Source organism: Cricetulus griseus, chromosome 9, assembly GCF_003668045.3.
Source record: "Cricetulus griseus strain 17A/GY chromosome 9, alternate assembly CriGri-PICRH-1.0, whole genome shotgun sequence".
NCBI lineage: Eukaryota > Metazoa > Chordata > Mammalia > Rodentia > Cricetidae > Cricetulus > Cricetulus griseus.
This window is the reverse complement of record NC_048602.1, coordinates 11,082,928-11,107,462: the sequence shown is the minus strand read 5'-3', so window position 1 is coordinate 11,107,462 and position 24,535 is coordinate 11,082,928. Positions and strand designations below refer to the sequence as shown.

At 49.8% G+C, this 24,535-nt stretch overlaps 1 protein-coding gene across 7 annotated transcripts in view; it reads right to left on the bottom strand.

Annotated features, from left to right (window-relative positions):
* Window positions 1-24,535, bottom strand: part of Zc3h4 (zinc finger CCCH-type containing 4) — a 37,298-nt gene that overhangs the window by 4,151 nt on the left and 8,612 nt on the right. For 6 of the 7 annotated variants that reach the window (XM_027431034.2, XM_035449293.1, XM_027431037.2 and 3 more), the window contains 12 exons: window positions 16,380-16,599; window positions 15,987-16,097; window positions 12,602-12,824; window positions 10,836-10,987; window positions 10,227-10,323; window positions 9,994-10,133; window positions 9,061-9,171; window positions 7,352-7,463; window positions 6,890-6,999; window positions 4,026-4,381; window positions 3,492-3,871; window positions 394-642 (listed from right to left, as the gene is read on the bottom strand). In XM_027431034.2, coding sequence (XP_027286835.1) covers window positions 394-642; window positions 3,492-3,871; window positions 4,026-4,381; window positions 6,890-6,999; window positions 7,352-7,463; window positions 9,061-9,171; window positions 9,994-10,133; window positions 10,227-10,323; window positions 10,836-10,987; window positions 12,602-12,824; window positions 15,987-16,097; window positions 16,380-16,599 — 2,261 coding nt within the window. The remainder of the gene's footprint in view (window positions 1-393; window positions 643-3,491; window positions 3,872-4,025; window positions 4,382-6,889; window positions 7,000-7,351; window positions 7,464-9,060; window positions 9,172-9,993; window positions 10,134-10,226; window positions 10,324-10,835; window positions 10,988-12,601; window positions 12,825-15,986; window positions 16,098-16,379; window positions 16,600-24,535) is intronic. The other variant, XM_035449295.1, reaches the window with a different exon arrangement.

Here is a 24,535-nt window from a genome sequence, read left to right as displayed (position 1 = left end):
CCAAGTTCCTGAGACCCTTGGTCCATTCAGCCCTGAGGTGGATGCCACCGGGGTGACCACTTGAGCCTGTGACTACAACACTGGTGATCCGTATCTCTATGGCTGGCTGGCCCATCTTTGGCCTGGGATTCCCAAGTATGTGTTCTAGGGTTGGGCCATGAGAGTGTTACTCAAGCTCTGCTAGGAACCAGCCCACCACCCCTCCGCCACTGACTCAGGAGTCTCCTGAACCCAAGATGCAGAGGAACCCGAGCCTCCATTTCCTCAGCATGAGGCAGCAGCTCAGAACAGGCCTCCCTGCCTGCCAAGCTCCTTTCAGACACAGCACCCAGCCTAGGTGCCCCCCCTCGTCCCTGCACAGAGCCGGCTGGGCCCCTGCCGGGGGACACATGCCTTCCTCATTCTCCCGGTCCTGCTTGCTGCTCTCAGCCAGCCTCCTCGCTCTCTCCTCCTCCTGCTGCTTCTGCTGGATCCTCAGGTACAGGGCCCTCTGGGCCGAGGGCAGGAAATCGGGGACACCGGCGCCCGCCTTCAGCCGGCCTGGGGGCCCTCCCTCGGGGAAGCTGTCGGGCTCCAGAGGGTGCTCGGGGAAGAGGGGCTCCCCAGGCTGCCCCGGCAGCTCTTCGTAGTGCCCGTAGTCCTCTGTGGCAGGGAAGAGGGTTTGTGTCGGGAAGGCCTCCGTTGGAAAAGCCAAGTCTGGTGGCGAGTGCAAGGATGAGGATGGCCACCCGTTCCTTCCTCCTCCCCAGGCCTGGGTGCCTTGAGAGTCCAGCAGGAGCCCACAGTGGGCCAGCTGACAGGGAAAGGATGAGGCGCAGGGAGGGCATGGTGGATGCTATGGATATCAGCAGAACTGCAAATGCACGCCTCAGACACAAACTTCCTGGAGATAGGCCATATCCCTGTCAGGCTAGGTAGCTACTGCTGTCCTCACAGAAAGCAAGCTTGGTTCAACATCTGCCATGAGCAGCCTCATGGCTTCTTGCAGGCATGTCCAACCGTTTGACATTGTGATGTGATGTTGTCATCTACCAAGTTCACGCTTGAGAAAGCAGGTAATCAAAGTAAAAATAATCTCACACAAAAAGGTCCTGAAACTCTAACAAACCAGTACAGCTTTGAACTCACCAGGATCCACCTGTCTCTGCCTCCCAAGTGCTGGGATTGAAGGTGTGTGAGCCATCATGGCCAGCCTAGTCATAATGCTTAATTAGGTTTAAGATTCTGTGTTATAGCTGGGCGTTGGTGACACACGCCTTTAATCCCAGCACTCAGGAGGCAGAGGCAGGCGGATCTCTGTGAGTTGGAGGTCAGCCTGGTCTACGGAGCGAGTGCCAGGACAGGCTCCAAAGACACAGAGAAACCCTCTCTTGAAAAACAAACAAACAAAAAGATTCTGTGTTGTGCTACATGCATGTCTACTCTGAGCTCTATGTAGGGTCTACACTGCAGGCTGGACACGCCTGTAGGGAAAAAAAAAAAAAAAATCACTCTATCTCCCTGAAGCAGAAACCGAAGAGAACAAAACGCACTAAACACCTCAGTCCAGCTCAGGGCATGGCCCTCTGCCCTCTAGGGGACACTGGACACCAGAATTATTGAGCACGCATGCAGCTTCTCCGAAAGGCCACAGCAAGTCTTGCCTTCCTCACCGCCAGGTCTACTGTGTGCATCAGACACAGCTCCATCACCTCACTTTGACTCCCTGGATGTCAGCCAGGGTGCCCAGGACAGCTCATCAATCGGCCACTCTGCTCCTTCCACATGTGCCAATGACTCTTATCCAGATGGGACAATATACTGAACCTGGCAGAGGAAGTCCATGCCACCAAGAAAGCCAGTCTGGTTTTTTAAATAGTTTAAGTTGAAACACTGGGGACTGGAATGATGGTTCAGTAGGCTACTGCCACACAACCGGATCCCCAGGACAGACAAAAGGAAAGGCAAGGCATGGCAAGGGCCTGTGATGATAGTGCTTGGGAAGTAGACAGGCTATCCCTGCATCTAGCTAGCTGGACTAGCTCGTTCAAATGCGTCCCTATGGAGATCTCTCAGTGCAGATGAGTCTCTGCCTCAATACACACATACAGTAGTCAACTGAAGTCAACCCTGCTCACACACTGCACACTGTTCAGTGCACCCCACGTACACAGGCAAACTGCAAAACTGATACATATGCACACATAGTGACAGGAGGCCTTACTGTCAGGGCTTGAATTTGGTCAGTACATGAGCCTAATTAGACCTAATTTATGCTACAGCCACTGGAGCTGGGGACACAGGCTGAGGCTCCACCTCCACTCAACACAAATTATAAGAAGGCCACATAGGTATGCAGAAACCATAGCAGTTCTGTGCTCTAAAGGGCAGCCTCAGGAACTGACATGACGAGCTCACTTTCACTGTAGAGAGAAACCCACTATGCAGGCCAGGCACTAGTACCTCAATCTTGGCAGCCTGCCTTTTCTAGCATCCTAAAGCCCTACTCCTACTCCTCCACTGTTCTGGTTGTTTGACAGTCTTACACTATCCTGGGCTGGCCCAGAACTCAAAGTGATCCTCCAGCCTCAGCATCCTGAGTACTGGGTACCAACACCACCACTGGCCCCTACTACCACCACTCCACTGTTCTGTAGAGCAGACAAGGCCACTACTGCCAATGATACATTTCCCTTTATAGCATAGTCATGTCTGCTCTCCCCAGACAAGCTGGCCAGCTGTGGTACCTGGGCATTTTCTCAGAAGCTCCAGCTGACAGTCTCTGCTAGGGCCTTGGCTGTATCCCATTGTCCTATGCTTTTTTTTTTTTTTTTTGGTTTTTTCAAGACAGGATTTCTCTGTATTGTTTTGGAGGTTGTCCTGGAACTATGTAAACCAGGCTGGCCTGGAACTCACAGAGATCCACTTGCCTCTGCCTCCCAAGTGCTGGGATTAAAGGCGAAGGCGTGCACCACCACCGCCCAGCTCCAGCTATTTTTTAACAATGGCAAATGGAATGCTAGAATGAGCCAACTGTCTTCTCTCCCTTTACTAAAAGGCAGGCAAGCATTGCAAGGGCAGAGGATACTCATTCTGAGCTCTGGACTGGGACAGGTCCCTGCTCCTTTTTGAGACTGCAATGAATATCCTACTGCCACCCACAGTATCTAGTCCTGACTCTTGGACACTGAGGTTGTTAACATCACAGGAAAGAGAGGAAGGGGTCAGACAGGCAGTCACCAAGCCCAGCACTACCTAAAGGGGGTTTTCCTAAGGTATTTTGCCTTGCTTCTGATTGACGCCAGACACTGTGAGCACAAATGACAACAAACACAATAGTCCTTCTGTTCCCTCCCACAAGGCAAAGGGTCCCACAGTAATGAAAACACCCATGGGACAGGAATGGGACTGGAATGCTGCTGTAAGAAGACCAAGGAAGAAAAGGCACTTCTGCCCACCCTCCCTCCTTGGTGAGCCAGCTCTGCCCAGCAGCCCAGCTAGTGCCTACATACCTGCATCCCCCGCGAGCCCCGGCTCCATTTCCATGCCTTCTTGCTGTGGGTAGAAGTTCTCATAGAAGTTCTGGGCTGGCGGGATGGGAGGCATCATTCCCGAGTGTGGGGAGTCTCCAGGACCATAGGGCATCATCGGGGGGCCACCAGGACCCATGGGAGGGCCAGGGTTCATGCCAGGACCCATCGGCATGTCAGGGTGCATGTCGGGATGCATGTCAGGGTGCATGTCGGGATGCATATCAGGGTGCATATCTGGGTGCATGTCAGGGTGCATGTCAGGATGCATGTCAGGATGCATGGGCCCCCCCATTGGCCCTGGGGGTCCCATGTTGGGGCCAGGACCCATTGGCCCTGAGGGTCCACCAGGTCCAGGGAACCTAGAGGAGGAAATGGTACTTGTGACGAAGCTACTGAGGAAAGGTAGTGGCACCCAGCCCAGGACACCTGCACTGCTCACTTGAAGCCTGAGGCCAAGAGCCCAAACAGGATCTGACAGTGTTGGAGAAGGAAGGGTAGGGCCTGTGCACTCACCTGACGCCCAGCTTCTCAGCTAGCTGCCCCGTGGGCCGCACCACGATTTCAAACAGAGAGGGTATCTTCTTATACATGTCCTGCTGTAGCTGCTGTGGTGACAGTGGCTCATGGGTGGGCATGGCCATCTGAGGAGGCCCAGGAGGTGGGGGAGGGGGTGGGGGCGGGGGCGGAGGGCCACCCTGCATGGGCCTGCCGTTAGGAGAGGTGGGAGCTGGGGGCCCGGGGGGCCGTGGTGGGGTGGGCAGGAGCCCCACGCCCGGAGGGGGCTTGGGCAAGGGGTTGATGCCCTGCTTCTTCAGCTCCTCCACCTCCTTCTCGTCCTCAGCACCTGCTTCGGCATCGTCAGCCAACATCTGCGGGTGGCAAAGGAGGTGACATCAGAAAAACAGCTGCAAAGTCAGACTGTGTGTGGAGTTGAATATTCTGAGGAAAAATGTAAATCACAAGCCTGCCGAAGGCCTTTAGAGCACAGGGTCCAGGTCTGAATTCATCTTCAGCTGGGCAGACTGGTACACATTTGCAACTGGGGCACTGGGATGCGGAGGCAGGGAGATCTCAGGTTTGAAGGCAGCCTCCCCTTGCTGCTAAGCTTCCCATTTCAATGTCCACAGCCCCCCAATGCCCTGGGACAGATTCGCCTGGCAAGACTTCAAAACACATTGCACTTCTCTCTACCAATGAGCAAGTGTGAAAACCTAGCCAATATCCTTTACAGACAGCTACCAGACAGGATAGGCGTGGGGCTCAACCCTAACAAGTATCACCAGGTTACACTTGCTGGCGCCCACCTCGGCATCCTTAGAGACACCCTCTAACATGGACACACCACCTTTCTCAAGCCGCCCCACAGATGGGCTTCTGCCTTCTACGTGCCAAGCAGATAATACCCATCTGCCTTACACAACACAGACCCGACAGCCTAAGGAGGACGCTTGAGTCCATTCCTAACCTGGTCTTCCAGGGACACAGGCATGGGAAATGACTAGAGGACAGAACATCAACTACCCATCTGCCACTTCAGCACAAATGGAGAAAGCATACAAATATCTGTCCCCTGCAGCCTTTCCATGGCCTCCCTATTGACAACGGCCACTGCCAACAGGCTCTTATCCAACACGACTTCCAGTGCCCAGTTGTGCCCCCAAACTTTTCAGTACAGCTGAAACTAGTATCCCAAAAGATTTCCAAAGGTTTGTCACCTCTGCAAAAATGACAGTCACCATCAGGTGTGGTGATAACACCTTTAATTCTAGAACTCTGGAGGTGGATGCCCGCTGATATCTATGGAGATGTGTATGTGGTCAGCCTGGTCTATGGAGTTGGAGTGAGTTCCAAGACAGCCAGGGCTGTTACACAGAGAAACTGTCTCAAAAAGAATCAAAAGAAAAAAGAAAGAGGAAGGGAGAGAGGGAGAGGGAGAGACAGAGAGAGAGAATGAGGCACACCCTACTCAGACAGGGGCTGGCCAGGGGAGGGCCAGCTTCATGTTTTCCCTGCCTCTCTTTTTACTTGCTCCTGTAAGCCTCATCATTTGCCTCACTGGAGGCAAGCTTCCCAAAGTAGACCAGAGAGCTGCAAATCAGCTCATTCAAAATTTAGCAAGTGAGCTGGGTGATGCTCTAATCCCAGCATTCAAGAGGCAGAGGCAGAGGCAGAGGCAGAGGCAGTTTGAGGCCAGCCTGGTCTACAGAGTTCCAGGGCAGCCAGGGCTGTTACACAGAGAAACCCTGTCTCCAAAAACCAAACCAAACCAAACCAAAATTTAGCAAGTGAAACTGGGAGTCTACCAGCATATTTAGCACTGAAAAGAGTAGGAGGGAGGAATAAAGATGTCAGCCTGGGCCACATAGCAAAACTGCCAAAACAAGACAAAAAAGAAAGAACAGGTACACAAAAAAGGTAATACCGCCAGGCGTTGGTGGCGCTCGCCTTTAATCCCAGAACTCAGGAGGCAGAGGCAGGCGGATCTCTGTGAGTTTGAGGCCAGCCTGGTCTCCAGAGCAAGTGCCAGGGCAGGCTCCAAAGCTACACAGGGAAACCCTGTCTCGAAAAATCAAAAAAAAAAAAAAAAAAACAAAGGTAATACCATAGCCAGACACTGTGGTGCACACCTTTAATGCCAGCAAGGGGGAAAAGGGTGTCTCTGTGAGTTCAAGGACATCCTAGTCTGCACAGTGAGCTCTAGGACAGCCAGGGCTACAAAAAAATAAAAATAAAAACAAACAAATAAATGGACATCCCTCCCCACAACCAAACTTTAAAAATGAAAACAAAGCTATAAAAAAAACCAAACAGACCCAAGAGGCAGGTCTGGGCTTCTGCTGGAGTGTAAACACTGAACCTCCAGCAGGGGGCGGCCCTCAATCAGACACTGCTTGTCTTTTCAAGAGCCACCAATTACACCATGAAGTGACAGGATGCTGGTCATCTTGCCCTAAGCTGACAGGCTCCCAAAAGGATGGGCCAAAGCAAGCATCCTCACTAACTGTGCTAATCTGCAGAAGAACAACAGACACCAGGGTCAATGTCAAATAGCACCTGGTTTGTGAGATCCTGGTCACCCCTCCCTTCTCTGTAAGAGTCCCTGTGACTGACATGTCCACTCTGTATACCTGTCTCTACACAACACCAGAGGGTGACATTCTTTTCATTCACTGTCTCTTATGGAAGACAGCGGCTCAGTTCTGGGGTGGGATACAGTATGACCCCCACCTCTCCTGCAGGAAGGAACCCAGCTGTTTCCCCAGCTGGCTTAGTCCAGATGGATGCAACTGGGGAGTCTGATCCTGTAGAGCCTGTGCCAACTGACAGTGTTGTCGGGCTCTTCCCAGCCCTGGCCCCTGTGCCACCCCAGACATTACCTTGTCTAAGAGCTCTCGTGTCTCCTCGGTCAGCGGGTCATGTGAGAACATGCAGTCATCACCATTGATACAGTTCCCAGTGGTGTGGTACAACTTACAGGGAAAGTCACGTTCACTATGAATTAAGGCAAATGCTTCCTCTCAGAACCCACCCCACAAGCACGAGTGACCGCCTTTGTTTTGGAGGTGAGCTGACACACTCAGGGTTGTGTAGCAGCTGGCAGCTGCCCCAAGGCAAGGTGCCATTTTCAACACTGCTTCACTCCAGAGCAAGTTCTGGCCTACAGAGCTGGCCTCAGAAAAAGGTCCTCCAACTCTGACAGAAGAGGGGACAATAAAGGATGTGTGTGGGCTTCCTTGGGTGAGCACTTGGACAGCTCCAACAGTGGGTAAAAGGGGCTGAAGGGAGGTAGCCCGAAGAGCAGCACAGGGTAAAGAAGACAGACGGACAGCAAAGGATATCATGCATATAGGGGCAGTTCTCAGCCCTAGCACAGAAGCCCGTGATGTAAAATTTGCACAGCTCTCGCTTCTTCGGTAGTTCGATATCATGGCTAAAATTGCAGTGGTCTCCCTGGAAGAAAGGCAGAACAATGAGGGTCGGGGAAGTGATTTCCAATTCATTTGTGTCTACAGAGGGACCACAGACAAGAACATATCCCCTAGGGAAAGTGGGCTCCCAAATGCTGCTTCCCAACCCAGTGCCTGCTACCCAGCCTGCCCTAGGCCCTTCTGCTCAGGCCCCAATCTGGCCATTACTGTTTCTTCCTAACTCATTCTTTCCTTCCTTTCCCATCTACTCAGTTCCATACCATCTGTTGTCTGGCAACAAAAACTTATCACCTAAGCCAGGCCCATGTAGTCCTTCCTAACTGAATCCTGGTTCTGTTTGAGGAAGACTGCCTGGCTAGACATACCCCATATCCCAGCTTCCCGTATTTAGCCAATGAAGCACAGGTAAAAGCTTCTAGGCAGGTTATTTCCTTCCTGAATTAAAACAGATTTTTAATTTTTGAGATAAGATCTTACTATGTCTATAACTTGGCAGGTAGACCAAGTTGGCCTTAAACTCTACAGAGATCCGACTGTCTCTGCCTCCTAGATGCTGGGATTAAAGGTGTGCACCACCACCATTCACAAAATGCCACAAGTTTAAATATGAAGGAGTCTGGGTCCCCAGAGGGCCACTGACCACTGCAGTAGTCTTTGACTCCCCAACTCAGAGTCCTTGTTGAGTGACAAACAAGTGTGAAATCGGTCGAGTTAAAACTGAGAGTAGTAAGGATTACTTTATACGCAACCTATCTGTTTCAAGTACTTATTTCTTCCTGCTTCCTGTAGGAGTAGTAACACCCAGGCCAATGTGCCACGAGCTTGTTTGCTGCCTTTGTATCAGTCACAAGTCAACTGCCCTAAGTGGCCACACTTGTCTCTTGCACAACTCTGAAGTCTGAGGCTGATTCTGCCTGGAATCTTCAATAATTCCTTTCCAGGTGGGGCCTGGTGGCACACTCCCTTAATCCCGGCATCGGGAGGCAGAGGCAGGTGGATCTCTGTGAGTTCTTTTTTTGTTACTTGTGTATAGCAATTTTTTTTTTTTTCAATTAGAAACAGTCTTTTCCCTCTTCCTCCCTCCTCCCCTGCACCCCACCAACTCTCCATCCCACCTCCTATCACCTCCCCAGGGAGGATGAGCCTTCCATGGGGGATCATCAAAAAATCTATCACATCGTTTGCAGCAGGGCCTAGGCCCTACCTCATGGGATTTTTGTGAGTTCTAGGCCAGCCTGGTCTACAGAGTGAGTTCCAGAACAGTGAGAGCTATACAGGGAAACCCTGCCAAAAAAAAAAAAAGAAAAAAAGAAAAAAGAAAAAAAACAAATCCCCAATTCTGAAGTTTACAGCATAACCAGAACAGATTAACCCTTATAGATTCATTTGAGACTCTAGAGACTGGATAAAAAGTTCTACCAAAGAGTATCCCTAAGCCTCAAACTCTCAACACGTTATCTTGTTTCCTCTGAGTTCTCTTCTAAGAAGTGACCAAGACATCCAGGCTGAGCAGGTGTCTCCTGGCCCCCAGAAGGGAAAGCCATCACACAATCCTCCCCGTCCAAGAGTATGCACTGTGGCAGCCCGTCCATGTGGGTCACACGTCCTGGTCTGCTTACCCATGTGCATCGTCCTTCCACAAAGTACTTGCAGATGACTTTGCCTTTCTTGTCAGACTGCTGGTGGGGTTTGTCATGATCGCTCCGCCGGTAGCTTCCACCACCACCATCCTGTGAGTAATGGAGGCGAGAGAGGCAGGAAACACATTAAGTGTACGCAAGAACAGGACTGCAGCTCCAGTCACACCACATGCAATGCAGAACTCAAACTGAAAAAAACGCCTCCATGTGCTATGTAGGGACACACCCATCCTAGAGGGGCAGCCAAGCCTTTCTGGTTACTCTCCTGGAACTTTGGGGTGTATCACTTAGAACCTTTCCACCTTAGAAACTCAACAAGATGGCTGCAAACACTGCCAAAGTGTGGCTTTAAGCAGAGGTTGTACCAACAGGGCATCCCCCTGGGGAACTGGTAAACAACACTGATCAGCCCTGGTCAAGGACTGATGGAAACAGGTCAAGGCCAGCCTTCAGATAATGTCTCATTAGAAAACAACAAAAGCCTCCCAAGTAGCCTTGGTCAAAACATCAGGGCCTGGAGAGAGAGAGAGCTGATTAAGAGTGGTTAAGAACTGGCTGCTAAGCAGATCTCTGAGCTCAAGGCCAGCCTGGTCTACAAAAATAAATTCCAGGACAGCCAGACTACACAGAAAAACCCTAACTTGAAAAAGACAAAACAAAACAAAAATAAAAACAAAGAAAAAACCTTCTGGCTACTCTTCCAGAAGACAGGGGTTCAATTCCAATCACCACACGGCCATTCACAACTGTGTGTAACTCCAGTCCCAGAGGATCCAATGCCCGTGTCTGGCCTCTGTGGGTAGCAGGCACACACTTGCTGCCCAGACACAGGCATCCAGGCAAATCACCCATATACAGAACAAATCAACTTAATAACAAAACCCACATCATCAGATCACAGAGTTTACTCACGCCCATGTCATCATCGTAGAAGTCTTCGTCATCATTCATCCCGCCCTTGCTCATTCCCCCTCTGCTGCCTCGACCTCGACCCCGGCCCATTCCCTTCCCTCGACCTCCTCGGGCTCCCCGGCCTCGGCCTCGACTTAAGCCTGTGGAGAAAGAGAGAAGGCATTTGACTTCTCATGCTAAGTCCAGTAGCTGCCGAAGGCCAGATAGCCTGTCCCCACAGAGCCCTTGCCCACCTCGGCCACGGCTGTCCTTGGACCTTCGATACTGGTTCAGTTCCTTGGAGTATTCATCGTAATCATCATCGCCCATCGGCTCCTCACTTTCTCCATACTGGATTCAAGAGAGAACAGGGCAGAAGTGTCACGCAAGAGACAACACTGAGTGTTGTCTCTCAACACTGAGAAGCAGCCTTCTCAGTTCAGACTTTCAGTTGGGCAGAGCCAAACACAGGGTTCTCTGAGCACAAGGGACTGCAGTAGGACTTCAAGAAATGAGTCACACAACAGGGACTCAGAAGGCAGGGACACAATGGTGTGTGATCTGCACACTTCTATGTCTACCTCAAGAGGCAGAAGACATTCTAGAAGACAATCCCTGCCTCGGGTCAGGGTTTTTCCAGTCTACCATCTGGTGCCTTTCCTGCTTCAGCCACTGAAGTTTTGTTATTTTTTTTTTTTCCCCAAAAGGAACATTTAAACATGTGTGCGCCTGTCCCAAAGCCTTTCCTTAGGGATACCACAAGTCCTCTACCGTAAATCTCACATTGCCTACCCCAGCATTTGCAGCCCAGGGAGTCTGCCAGTCACACCGCATCCCCAAGAGCTACCTACAAGAAACCTTACTTCCATCTCCTCCTCGTACAAGTCCTCTTCATCCTCTGGGTGCTCTCCCATGGAGCCTCTGCCTCTGCCTCGGGTGCCCCTGCCCATTCCTCGGCCTCGAGATCCTCCTCGACTTCCACGGCCCCTGTAGCCCCTGCCCCGGCCTCGGCTACCTGTGGAGTGATTGGGACAGTGAGACTCACATGGTTACAGACCATAACAGCACAGAAGAAACCCATTTCCTACCTATTACTTGGGGCTTCCTCCTTTAGGGAGCTATTCCAGCTGACCCAGGCAGACAGACTACAGTGCCTCTTGTCCCCTTGAAGGGGCTCACTCAACACCCTGGACACACTACAACTACTGCCCTCACTAGCTGGCCTCCTGAAACTCATGGCTGCTGCACTGTCCAAGACAGCAGCCACTAGCCTTATGTGGCTAAGAAGCCCAGGACATGTTGCTGGTTCCAAACGGGAGATGAAGACCACATTTTAAAGACTTAAGGAGAGCAGAGAGGGAGAGGACACCAAAGTCTTGGTGTCTATTGTAGATTCTGGTGAGACTGACAAGTGTGACCTGGTTCTCCTTACACTGATGTGGGTGGCCCACTGCATCCCCTTGGGCACCGTGAGTCTGTAGTCTCTAGTAAGTGGAACCTACTCCAAAGGTGTACAAAAGCAAACATGAACAGTCACTCTTAACAATAACCTGCAACCGTTAGGTGGTGGCGATGCACATGTTTTTTTGTTTTTTTTTTTTTTAAGGACTTTATTTATTTATTTATTTATTTATTTTTATGCAACATTCTGCTTCCATGTCTATCTGCACACCAGAGGAGGGCACCAGATCTCATAACGGATGGTTGTGAGCCACCGTGTAGTTGCTGGGAATTGAACTCAGGTCCTCTGGAAGAGCAACCAGTGCTCTTAACCTCTGAGCCATCTCTCCAGCCCCCGAGACGCATGCTTTTAATCCCAGCATTCAGGAGCAGAAACAGGAGGATCTCTGTGAGTTTGAGATCAGTCTGGTCTACGGTTCCAGGACAGACTCACAGACTCTGGAAGTTACAGAACCAAAAAAAGAAAAGAAAAAGAAAACAAAACACCAAAACAATAACCTGCCATCATGAGTTTAAGAACCTGAGCAGGACCGGGCGTTGGTGGTGCACACCTTTAATCCCAGCACTCAGGAGGCAAAGGCAGGCAGATCTCTGTGAGTTGGAGGCCAGCCTGGTCTCCAGAGCGAGTGCCAGGATAGGTAGGCTCCAAAGCTGCACAGAGAAACCCTGTTTTGAAAAACCAAAAAGAAAAAAAAAAAAAAAGAAAAAACAAGAACCTGAGCAGGAAGACCTTTGAAGACCTTTGAAACCTCCTTAGCTTCCTATCTTCCCCAGCTCTAGAATTCCCCTGAGTTGCTATCTCCTCCCCCATCTTCTCTCAAGCCTTCCAGCCACAAGCTCACCACCTTCTTCAAGTCCAAAGTTCAGAGGTGAACAAAATGGTCTGGTGATAGAAACGTCCAGGAATGGAGGAGGGCAGAGCTGGGTCGCCAGCTGTTCTCACTAGCTGTCCCTGCTCTATGCCTGTTGTCCCTGCTCTATGCCTGCTCCTACCCCTCCTGCCCTGAGTGTACAGCTTCTGTGCACTTTGGCCATCCTCGAGAAACTGCCTAGCTCTCTTAGACATCTAGACACTCAGTATAGGCTCTTTGATTCTACAGATCTCCACTCTCAACAGCAGCAGTAGTCCTGGAGAAATACTGGGAAAGGAGGGGAGGGAAGGACTCACCTCGGCCCCGGCTGCTGCCCTCCTTGGCACGCCGGTACTGGTTCAGCTCTTTGGTGAAGTCGTCATAGTCTTCTTTGCCCATGTCCTCCTCTTCATCCCCCTCATACTCTCCATACTGCTCATTCTCATAGTCCTCATACATGCTGTAGCCCTTGCTATCCATCTTGGAGTAAGGCTTCTTGGGCAGGGGTGTGCTATGAGATGAGGAGTACTGCTGGTGGCACTGGGTTGAGGAAAGAATTAGGGAGAGGGTTAGCCAGTTCCCACGGCCTGGCTCAGGACCATTAAGGTCATCGCAGTTCTCAAAACTTAGGGGTTTGTCTGGGGGTCTCTACTGTTCCTGGTTTACCACTGGTTCTTGGCCTCTCTGCAGATCTGTTTACCCTGATAGGCTGGGGACAGCAATGGGTCCAAGTCTGTACTTAAGAAAAGGGTCAAGGTTTGGAAGGAAAGGAGAAACATGAGCCCACAGTCCCTAGCGAACCAAGGACAAAGATGCAGTGCACACACACCTGGGGAGGAGCCTGGAGGCAGGAGAAGGGGTCTCAGCTGTCCAAGCTTTCCCTAGGGCCTTGGGTGTCAATGAATGGCCTGCTATGGCCACAGCAGACTGCTATTTCCAAAGACACTTCCCAAAATACCTTTCAAGAGGTGAACAGTGTAGCACATTCAGACAATGAGGCCCACCTTAGCGATGGAAGCTGTAACCAATAAACACTTTACTGTTTTGAGATAGGGTCTTAGGTAGCCCAGCCTGGCCACGAACACTTTTTTTTTTTTTTGTATGGGGGGGGTGTTTCAAGATAAGGTTTCTCTACAGGGAAAGTTCTAGGACAGTCAAAGATACACAGAGAAACCCTGTCTCAAAAAACAAACAACAACAACAAAAGCAAACGATAGGGTTTCTCAGTGTAGTCCCAACTGTCCTGGAACACACTATGCAGGACTTCCCTCAGAAATCTGCCTCCCAACAGTTGTGAGTTCGTTCCATCTTGGGCCGGAACTCTTGATCTGCCTCCAAACCCCAGTGTTGGGATTATAAGCCTGTACAATCATACCCGGCTTTAAATACACATTGCTAAGGTAGGGTATGGTGGCCCAAGTCTGTAGTCCCATCCACAGGGAGGCTGAGGCAGAAAAACTGCTTGAGTGCCCAGGAGTTCAAGATTGCCCTAGGTAACAAAGTAATGATTTGGTCTCAAAACTGAAAACAAAAACAAAGTAACAAACCTCTCAGCATATTGTTAAGGAAAAGCTAAGCAGTTCCCATATGCTGTAAAATGATTAAGGTGGCTTTGGTGACAGGGCTGAGGAGCATGCGGCACTGGAGCAGCAAAACCATTTTAACAAAGCTCAAGGAGCTATGGAAAACCAACCTAACGGAGGAGTACAAATGGATACTTAGTGTCAACATCCACCCCTGAGCTGTAACACTGTAGCATGCGCATGCAGCATTTCAGAGATAGAGCAGGCTCCACTAATAAAGGAAATCCTTTCCTCACTACCGGGAAAATGCAAGACCGGGGTACACTGACACACAGCCACTCAAGCTCTGTGTCATGATCAAAGCCTCCCCGAGCACGGAGAGGACGGCCTTCCCTTCTGCAGTAATCAGTCTGGATTACTGTGTGAGAGCCTCCATAGTAGCTGTGCTGCATGACGCTCTCACAGGAAAGGCTTCGAAAAGTGTCCTCATGGGGCTGCTATTCCAGGCAACTTAGGTACAGATCCCAGCACCTATATAGAGACTCACAACTGTAACTCCGGTTCCAGAGGATATGACACACTCTTTTGGCCTCTGCAGGCACCAGACATGTATATGGTGCACAGACAGGAAAACAGACACAAAAAATGATCTAAAAAAAATTTTTTTTAAAGTGCCATGACACCCTGCCTAGTCTGTGGTTTTCTTTGTTTTTCTTTTTTAAAGATTTTATTTATTTATTATATATACAGTCTTCTGCCTACACACCAGCAGAGGGCACCAGATCTCATTCAAGGTGGCTGTGAGCCACCATGTGGTTGCTGGGAATTGAACTTTGGACCTCTGGAAGAACAGTCAGTGCTCCTAACCGCTGAGCCATCTCTCCAGTCCAATTTCCTTGTTTTTCATGACAGAGTTTTGCCGTGTAGCTCAGAGCTCCAACTCTGGTAGTTTGAAGGTAACTGCCCCCATAAGCTCACACATAGTGGCGATATTAGGAGCTGTGGCTTTGTTGGAGTAGGTATTGCCTTATTGAAGGAAGTGTATTGGTGTGGAGGTGGGCTTTGTGGTCTCATATATGCTCAAGCCATACCCGGTGTCTCAGTTCACTTCCTGTTGCCTCCCAGTCAAGATGTAGGACTCTTTTCTCCAGCACCATGTCTGCCTGCACACTGCCATGTCCCACCATGATGATAATGGACTGAACCTCTGAAACTGGGAGCCACCCATTCAATGTTTTCTTTATAAGAGTTGCTGTAGTCATGATGTCTCTTCACAACAACAGAAACCCTGAGACAGACTCTTACTTAATGCTATTCATTTTCCTATGTATGAGTGTTTTCATGCATATATGGACAGCATGCATGCAGTTACCCACAGAGGCTAGAGCTCCCAGAACTGGAGGCACACATAGCTGTAGCTATCACACATCCTCTGAAAAGCACTGTGTACACTTAACCCCTGAGCCATTTCTCCAGCCTCTAGGTTCCAACTCTTGATCTTTCTGCCTCGGTTTCCCTAGTCCTGACATTATCCGTTTGTGCCATTTCCTGTTTGTTTTTCTTGTCTAGCACCACAACACTGAGCTGCATCCCTAGTCCTTGTTTGCTTTTCCCTTAAAGTTCTTCTGAAAGAGAAAGTAAATTTATGCTTAAGTTCAGAGTTGTAATGGGGTATTTAACTTCTAACTGTGCATGCAGCCCTGGAGATAATTGACTCTACTGGCCACTTCATTCTCTTGCCAATTTCCCACAAAAGGTCACTCATGAACAGTGGAAAGCAGTCACCTGTGACCTGGATGGGTTGGACATACTGAGTACTGCCAAGCCATGGGGGAAGATTTGACTGACACTGGGCAAGCTCAGAGTAGGCCTTGTGGAGAAGCCACTGCTCTGACACAAACCCATACGTTCTAACGGTCAGTTTCCTTATCCATAAAATAGGGATGAGCCAGGTGTTGGTGGCGCATGCCTTTAATCCCAGCACTCAGGAGGCAGAGGCAGGCGGATCTCTGTGAGTTCGAGGCCAGCCTGGTCTACAAGAGCGAGTGCCAGGACAGGCGCCAAAGCTACAGAGAAACCCTGTCTCAAAAAATCAAGGAAAAAAAATAGGGATGAAAACAATACCCAATGCCTCTGTGCTACTGCCCCATACCAGAATGCACGCGACAGTGCCACTCACCGGTGCATAGGGTGGGCTATAGTCCCGGTACTTGCGGTGACTCTTCTCACTGGGGCTGAAATCTGAGTCATCTGAGAAGTCCGAGAAGTCATCACTGGAAGAAGCATGGCGCTGGAACGAGAGGAGGCACTGTGAGTGACTGCTGCTGGCGGGTCACCTTAGTACAGCCAGCCCCAGGACAAACCATGCTGCAGTGTGTCTGGAAGGACACTGCGCTCAGCCTGAAAACTCCTCACCTGGGGGCACTCAATGGCAACAGAGCATAAATTCCAGATTTTATAAGCTATCCTCAGGCCCCAGACACTAGGAAAGGCTGTTACTAAGAGTGCCCGTGGGGCAGGCAGGTGGGCTCTGAGCCAGCAGTGGAGGTGTGGGGAGCCCTCTGGGACCTACTTTGTGCTTGGATTTCCGCCTTTTCTTCGACCTCCTTTTCTCCTTCTCCCGCTCCTTCTTCCGCTTCCGTTTCAGTCTCCTGTGAGACTTCTCCTCATCCGAGTCGCTATGGTGCTTCTCCCCCTTTTCTTTCCGACTCCTCTCTTGTCCTCCAGGGGCATCCTGGATCTCCTCAGCCCCATCATCTTCCAGTTCACCTTCTTCCAGCTCACCATCCTCCCTGCAAACCAACCCCCAAACTATTGTGAACTTGGGGGCTACAGGGAGCCCTTTGAAGGCCCTGAGTGAGCAAAGCCAATAGCAGCAGAGAGCCCATAAAAAGGTGGGTACAGCTCTAGCGGCTGAGACAAGCCCCAGGAGGTTACAGGGCCAACTCTTATCCTTCTCCAAAAGGGACTGTGGTTATGAGTTTAACTGGGTCACAAGAGGTGGAGGGGAGATAGCCGTGGTGGTGTACACCTTTAATCCCAGCACTTGGGAGGCAGAGGCAGGCGGATCTCTGTGAGTTCAAAACCAGCCTGGTCTACAACAGCTAGTTCCAGGACAGCCTCCAAAGCCACAGAGAAACCCTGTCTCTAAACTCCCCCAAAAAAGTAAAGAGGTGGAGGGGTTACCACCAGCAGGCAAGAAGTACAGCTTAGTGGTAGGTTGCTTGCCTAACACACAAGAGGTCCTCAGTCCCAGTCCTAGAACTCAAAAAATAAATAAAAAGCCAGGCTAAGTCAGGCGCCTTTAATCCAAGCACTGAGGAGGCAGAGGCAGGAGGATCTCTGAGTTTGAGACCAACCAAGGCTATATATATAGTGAGACCCTGTCTCAAAAACAAAACAAAAAACCCAAGCCCACTAATAAACAAATAATAAAAAAGAAAGGTACTATGCTCACACAAGGACAAACCTACTTCAGGATTCCCCACCATTCCAGAACCTAAGCAGTAGGTCCTGTGGCCACAAAGTGGAGGAATATGTTCCTGGGTCTTGCCACAGGTTGAGTGGTCTAGATGCCCAGCGCCCACAATGTCCTTCTTTACAGCATAACCGAGATCTATTGGACCACAGAAGTTCGTTTGCAGGGAACCCAACTGGCACACTCTCATTTATGGAGATAAACAGCAAACTGAACTTGTTCCATTAGGGACCGAGATGGTAGAGTCAGAGCCACTCGTGCTGAGCCCTCCCTTAGCTGAGGCCTGATCCCTCTCCCAGCTGACTCCTCTCACCTTGTTTCTGGGCACGCCTTCTCAACCCTGGCGTGCACACAGTTTTCCTCACTTTCCCCCATGACACTCAGTCCTTAGCACTTTGAAAAGTAAAAGTACTTTCCTAACCTAACAAGCTGAGTCACCCAACAAGCTATGGATAGGCTGGGGGAGGGGACAGGTATCTATGGGTGGAGTCAAGGGAGGGTCAAGAAAGTAGCAGATGGGAAAGAAGTCCAATGTTCAAGCCAGACCCACAGACACATATGTTGCTAAGTATAGGAGTTGGGAGAATGGAAAAATCTTTTAAATTTAGCTGGTGCCGCGGAAGACAGAGGCAGGCTGATCTCTTTGAGTTTGAGGCCAGGTTACACAGTACCAAGTCAGCAACGTATACAGTGAGAGACCCCTGCCTGGGGTAAAAAAAAAATCTTTAAAGTTCTCAGCCTTAGCTGGGTGGTGGTGGCGCACGCCTTTAATCCCAGCACTCGGGAGGCAGAGGCAGGCGGATCTCTGTGAGCTTAAGGCCAGCCTTGTCTATGTGTAGAGTTCCAAGACTGCCAGCATTACACACAGAAACCCTGTGATCATCCCCCAAAAGGCAAACAACAAAATAAACGCAGATTATGTTTATAGCTCCCTTATGTTGCTTATAAATGGCAGCAGAAAGGTCTTTGGATAGGCATAAAAGTCCCTTACACTTCAATAAGGGTCAAAGAGATTATATGATAATAGTGGCAAGAGTAAGAGAATTAAAGCTAAACCGGGCGGTGGTGGCGCACGCCTTTAATCCCAGCATTCGGGAGGCAGAGGCAGGCGGATCTCTCCGAGTTCGAGACCAGCCTGGTCTACAAGAGCCAGTTCCAGGACAGGCTCCAAAGCCACAGGGAAACCCTGTCTCGAAAAACCAAAAAAAAAAAAAAAAAAAAAGAGAGAGAATTAAAGCTGAACCTGGAAGATTACAGGTTCCAGGTCAGCCTGGGCTACTTGCCAAGCACGCATATACTCTAGGGTCTATCCCACACCACACCAAAAAATAATTTTTTAAAAAATGCAATAGGGGCCAGGCGTTGGTGGCACAGGTACTTGGGAGGCAGAGTTAGAGGCCAGCCTAGTCTACAGAGCGATTTCCAGGACAGGCTTCAAAGCTACAAAGAAACCCTGTCTGTGGTGGAAAAAAACAAAAACAAAACCACACACACAATAGGCCCAGAGAAAGCTAACCAAAAAAGGGAGTAAGGAACAGCCCTGCAAAGGGGCTTTGTAGAAGGAGGGAATAACCACTTAGAAGCCCTGAGGGTCGTAAGGGTCTCCGAGGGAAACAGCAGCCTCTTTTCCCAGCCCTCCACAGCCTTTTCCCAGCTTCAAGAGGCGCTTCTCTAATTAATCTAGAGCTCAATTCAAAGGAGCCAGGCCTGGCCCAACACCCAAGAGGCCTGGCCTCAAAGACACACAGAGTGGAGGTCAAGGACAGCACTCAGACATGAGGCTCCGAATGCTTTGTCAGAGACAACCACAGTGGGAGGGAGGCCTGCATGCCTCAGAGGCTTTCCACCTAAGCAGCTCAGCTTCAGGACTCCACCTGCACCAGCAGACACAGCCAACTCTCCACGGGGCAGGGCACAGAGCAACATTCCTGTCAAGTGAAGCCTTGCAGATTCAGCTCAGAACCAGTGTCGATGGGGACACGTGACTAGGAAAACTGGTTTTTGTCTCGAGGAAAAAGCTGTTACTTGGTGACACCGCCATGGGCCTGCAGTGATGGGAACAAGCCCTACTGGTGTCTCTGATGGGAATGCCATGGGTGGGGCAGGGCCACACCTCAGAGAAACGAGGGAAGAACAGGCAGAGCCTAGGGGCAAGGCTGGAGCCAGGCAGGCTAGATTCCCTGTGGAGGAAAGTTAATGGTGTTGGGCATGGGTACCCAACTACCTTCTTTCCTGCAATTTCCTTGTAAGAAAATGGAAGCAACCACATGGAATCCCATCCAGCTGGCAATCCTGGATAGGTCTCTAGCAAAAGGGCTATGCAGGTGGAGATCTTGCCCAGGGTCAGGGGAGGCTTCCACCCTGTCCCCAGCTACGGCTGGCTCTGATGAAGGTGCCCCACTTCTGACACACTGAGAACTTGTGACAAGATTATCCTAGGAACTCATGAGCCTTAACTATCATCAAGAATCACACAGCTTTCCTTCTCAAAGCTTCCCCACCCTATAGAGGCTTCAGTCCAACATTCTCACCAATAATGTGGCTAACAGGTCCAGGCAAATCTGGGCTCAGTAAGAGCTACATGCATAGGTTTCTACAAAATGGGCCACATGCTTAAAACTGTTGTCCTAGAATGGAGAGACACTTATACAAATAGAATTTTTTTGGAAATCTAGTCAGGCACGGCAATCTGTGCCTGTAATCCCACTCAGGGGGGCTTGATGCAGGAGGATCTCTAGTTTGGGCCAACCTGGACTACAGAGCAAGATCTTGTCTCAAAATGACAAAATAATAATAAAACTAATTTTAAAAAACTGCTTGTGACTTAGAAGAGGCACTTGGAAGGTGACAATAGATCAGACACTCCATCTGCACAGACACCCAGCTGCGCCTTGCCCTCAGAGACCTATATGATCTTCGCATGGTCATGTTACAGGTGTTCTCCCAGCTAAGGGGCCTGTATGAGGATCAGGTCTGACTACTTCCTGCAGACTATTCACTAGAAAGGAAGGAAGCCTATTGGGAGAGGTGGATATACCAAGAGCCATGGACAGAAAACAGCTAGCATTTTAACAGGCTGCCAGAAAAATCCATGTCAGAGTGGGATTAAACACCAAGGGAGCACACTTAATAGACTGTGACATAATCCCCCAAGAAAAGTGGGGGAGGCCACACTGCACTAATAGTTTCAATCTAGACCTGCCAAACCCTCTTGAGACAGGTGCTTAGGAGGAAAATGCTACTGAGTTACTTCCCCAGCCTCGACTAGCAGGTCACCTGCCTGCCTGCAGCTGGAGACACTCCCAGGACCCCTAGGGACAAGAACCAGCCATCCCCAGGAGGCTACGGCCAGCAGATAGAAATGGCACTGGCACGAGGACAGACAGAACCTCGCTTCCTGCAGCTTTGCTTCCAAGGCATTCAAGTTCATTTTTGGAGCTCACTGCAGCTCCTCAAAGGCACCTAGATGCCCAGTCTAAGCAACACCTCCTGGGTCATACTCCCCAGGGTCTTTAGCTTGAGGATTCATACAACATGGGCTTTAAAAAAAAAAAAAAAACCCAGTAGGGAGATCTAGTGTTCCCAAGCAGGTTCAGGGACGGACAATACGCTCCTTCCTACAGACCAAGTGACACTCAACCAGCTCTGCTGCTTCCCTAGAATGGGCTCTCATGGACAACGGGCAAGACTTATACAGTTTTCCAGGGTGGGAGAGTTAAATGACAACAAAGCAGCCATACAGAAAGCAACAGAGCAGAAGCTACACTTGTCCAAGCAGGAGCTAGTGCACCAGACAGGACAATAGCACCAGGAATCCAAAGTTATCCTTACCTATAGAGCAACTTTGAGGCCAGCCTAAGCTACAAGAGACCATCTCAAAAACCAGAACCCAAAGAACAAGACAGAACAGTACACACAGGAGAAGCCTGAGAACAAGCATGTGCAGAAGCGATAGAGAGCCAGTTTTTCTTGGAGGACACTGCTGACTGGCCACCAACAAGTGACCATTTCATTGCATTGTGGCCATCCTCTCTCTCAACCAATCCTGCTGACAAAACTGTCTCCATTTCCTCAACGAATCTACATGGGACCACAAAGCCTCAGAAAAAAGACAGGCAGAACTGACAAAGAGGGCAGTGGGACCAATCAAGCTTGGTAGAAAAAGACAAAGACCCCACAGGACAAAGCAGCTTGTAGCTCTCAGCAACTCATAGTGTTGAACCAAGTTGAAAGAAGCCCGGACCTTGTGGCTCTGGTTTACATGGGGAGCCAGGGGGGGAGGCGGGAGACACCATAAAACAGAAGTGGAAACTCATGGAACAGTGGCTATTACCTGAAGCTCATGAGGCTGCTAGGTTAATGTGAAGGTCGGGGTTATGATCATTAACTGACCGGACTCTCAACAAATTGCCTAGGTAGGCTCTTAATGACCTATTAACTGGGGGCAGAAAAAAAAAATCACAAAAATTTAAGGAGGTGCTGCCTCTTCAAATGCTTAATAACCGGCCTAAGTGCAGAAGTCAAGGGTCCTGGCCTGGCCCTGTAGGACAGGTCAGTCACTAGGAGCCAGGACACAGAGCTTCTCCTTTACAAGGGTGGCCTGGGCTCATACCCAAAGAAGCCTCCCACCCCGACCCATGACCTTCCCTTCATCTAGAAAGTGGTACAGCGGCCACAGGGGACAGCACTGAGGGCTTTGCAGAGCTAGGAGAGGCCTGAAGTGAGCCTCTGCACCTCACACATGTTTGTCAGTGTCCTTACTACCCAGTTCATCAACCAGAAACCAAGAACAAGTGGGCTCTGTTGCCCTCCCCTTGGCATTTGCAGGCACAATCATAACTTGCTCTGTGATGTCATGCCATCTCCATGGTAACATGCCTGCCTTGTGACAACCAGATGAGCCACTAGCACAAACTCACCACAGGAAGAAAGAGACTGCCATGGCAGGCTAGGGGAATCTGCACTGCCACCCAACAACTGGACAGGCACTCTTGAACTGTGCTATATCCCCTGCCCTGGAACTCTGTCTGTAGATGAGACTGGCATCAAACAGAGTCACATGCGTCTGACTCCCAAGTGCTTTTTTTTTTTTTTTTTTTTTTTGCTTTTTTAAAAAATGATTTATTTTTATTTCATGTACATTTGCCTGCATGTATGTATATCTGTGTGAAGGTGTTGGGTCCCCTGAAACTGGAGCTACAGACAGGTGTGAGCTGCCATGTGCTACAGACAGGTGTGAGCTGCCATGTGCTGGGAATTGAACTTGGGTCCTCTGGAAGAGCAGCCACTGCTCTTAACCACTCAGCCAACTCTCCAGCCCCCAAGTGCTTTTTTAAAAAAGATTTTTCGGCCAGGTGTTGGTGGCACATGCCTTTAATCCCAGCACTCGGGAGGCAGAGGCAGGCAGATCTCTATGAGTTCGAGACCAGCCTGGTCTACAGAGCCAGTTCCAGGACAACCTCCAAAGGAATACAGAGAAATCCTGTCTCAAAAAACCAAAAACAAACCAGGCGGTGGTGGTGCACACCTTTAATCCCAGCACTCAGGAGGCAGAGGCAGTCGGATCTCTGTGAGTTTGAGACCAGCTTGGTCTACAGAGTGAATTCCAGGATAGGCTCCAAAGCCACAGAGAAACCCTGTCTTGACCTCCCCTCCACCCCCCAAAAAACATCAGAGCTCAGGTTCTCTGGACAAGCACCAAGTGCTGTTAACCACTAAGTTAGGGCTTTTTGTTGTTTGTTTTGGGGGGTTGAGATAGGGTTTCTCTGTATATTCCTGACTGACCTGGAACTCACACAGTTGAATTCTGATGCCTTCTTTGAGCACAAGGCAAACACATGCTATACCCAAAACATTCATATAACATGACATAAATCAAAAAACAAAACTTTTGAAGAGCTGCAATTATCTGCATATAGCTGTCTGCTGGTGCCCTGTATGGTGGCATCCTAAGGAAAACTAAACCCTAGTGTCTGTTAGGAAAATGAGGAGGGCAATTATCCAAGCCATCTGCAGTGGACATTTAGTCAGGCGACTCGTGTCTGGTCCCAGCTGCCTACGGTTAGGCCACAGAAGGATGTATTAGCTATGATCACTTCCAGAGCTGGACCTCAGGAAGTCTTTGGTTACTTCTCATGAGTGCAAATCCCATCTATGAGGGCTGGGGATATAGCTCAGTGGTAGAGCTCCTGTCTAGAACATCCTTGATTCAACCCTGTTACCTCACAAAGGAAAAAAATCCATCGATGCACTTTGCAGCTGAAGAGCTTGGGCCTGGGTCTCCACATGTCCAGGCATGGGACAGAAGGATGACAGACACTCTGCAGACTGGGAGGCTAGCAGTGTTGCCCACTTCTGCAGACCCAACCTGACATGAGAGACCTGCCCTCCCCATCTGCGCCAACATGAGCATACTATGCCCACTGTGTGCGAAGGTCAGCAACTTGGTCAAGAGCCCAGAGTATACACTGCCAGCTTCTTGCAGGTTACACGGTCCCGGCCTCAATTTCTCAGCTCTGCCATTTGCCAGTGAAGACAATACAGATGGGCATGGCTATACTGATAAACTCAGTCTATAAAAACTGACTTGGAGCCGGGCGGTGGTGGCGCACGCCTTTAATTCCAGCACTCGGGAGGCAGAGGCAGGTGGATTTCTGTGAGTTTGAGACCAGCCTGGTCTACAAGAGCTAGTTCCAGGGCAGCCTCCAAAGCCACAGGGCAACCCTGTCTCGAAAAAACCAAAAACCAAAAAAAAAAAAAAAAAAAAAAAAAAAAAAAAAAAAAAAAAGACTTGGGACAAAGGCAACAGCCTGCAAAGTCCTATATGAAATGAACAGCTTTCAATTTTTTTTCTTTTTCACTTCTTTTATGCAGTACTGAGGCCGAGAATGGAACACAGGGCTTTGTACATACCAGGCAAGCAAAACACCACTGGCCATGCCCCTAGCTAGTTCCTTTTTCTATTTCTATCTTGACAGGGTCTTGCAAAAGTTACCCAGGCACCCATGAGCTTAGCTCAGGCAGGCCTTTTGATCCTCCTGCCTTAGCCTCCCATGAAGCTGGGACTGTGGTCTGATCATCATGCCAGGCTCAAACTTGCTGCCCTTGACCACTATCTCCTTTTACATTTTGTGGAAAATGTAAAGGAAGTTTGATTTGACTACATTCCTACCCTCTTCTGATGTTCGTCTAATATGAAGACACATCAATAAAGGACTTCATAGCCCACTAATGACCACATCCTTCAGTGT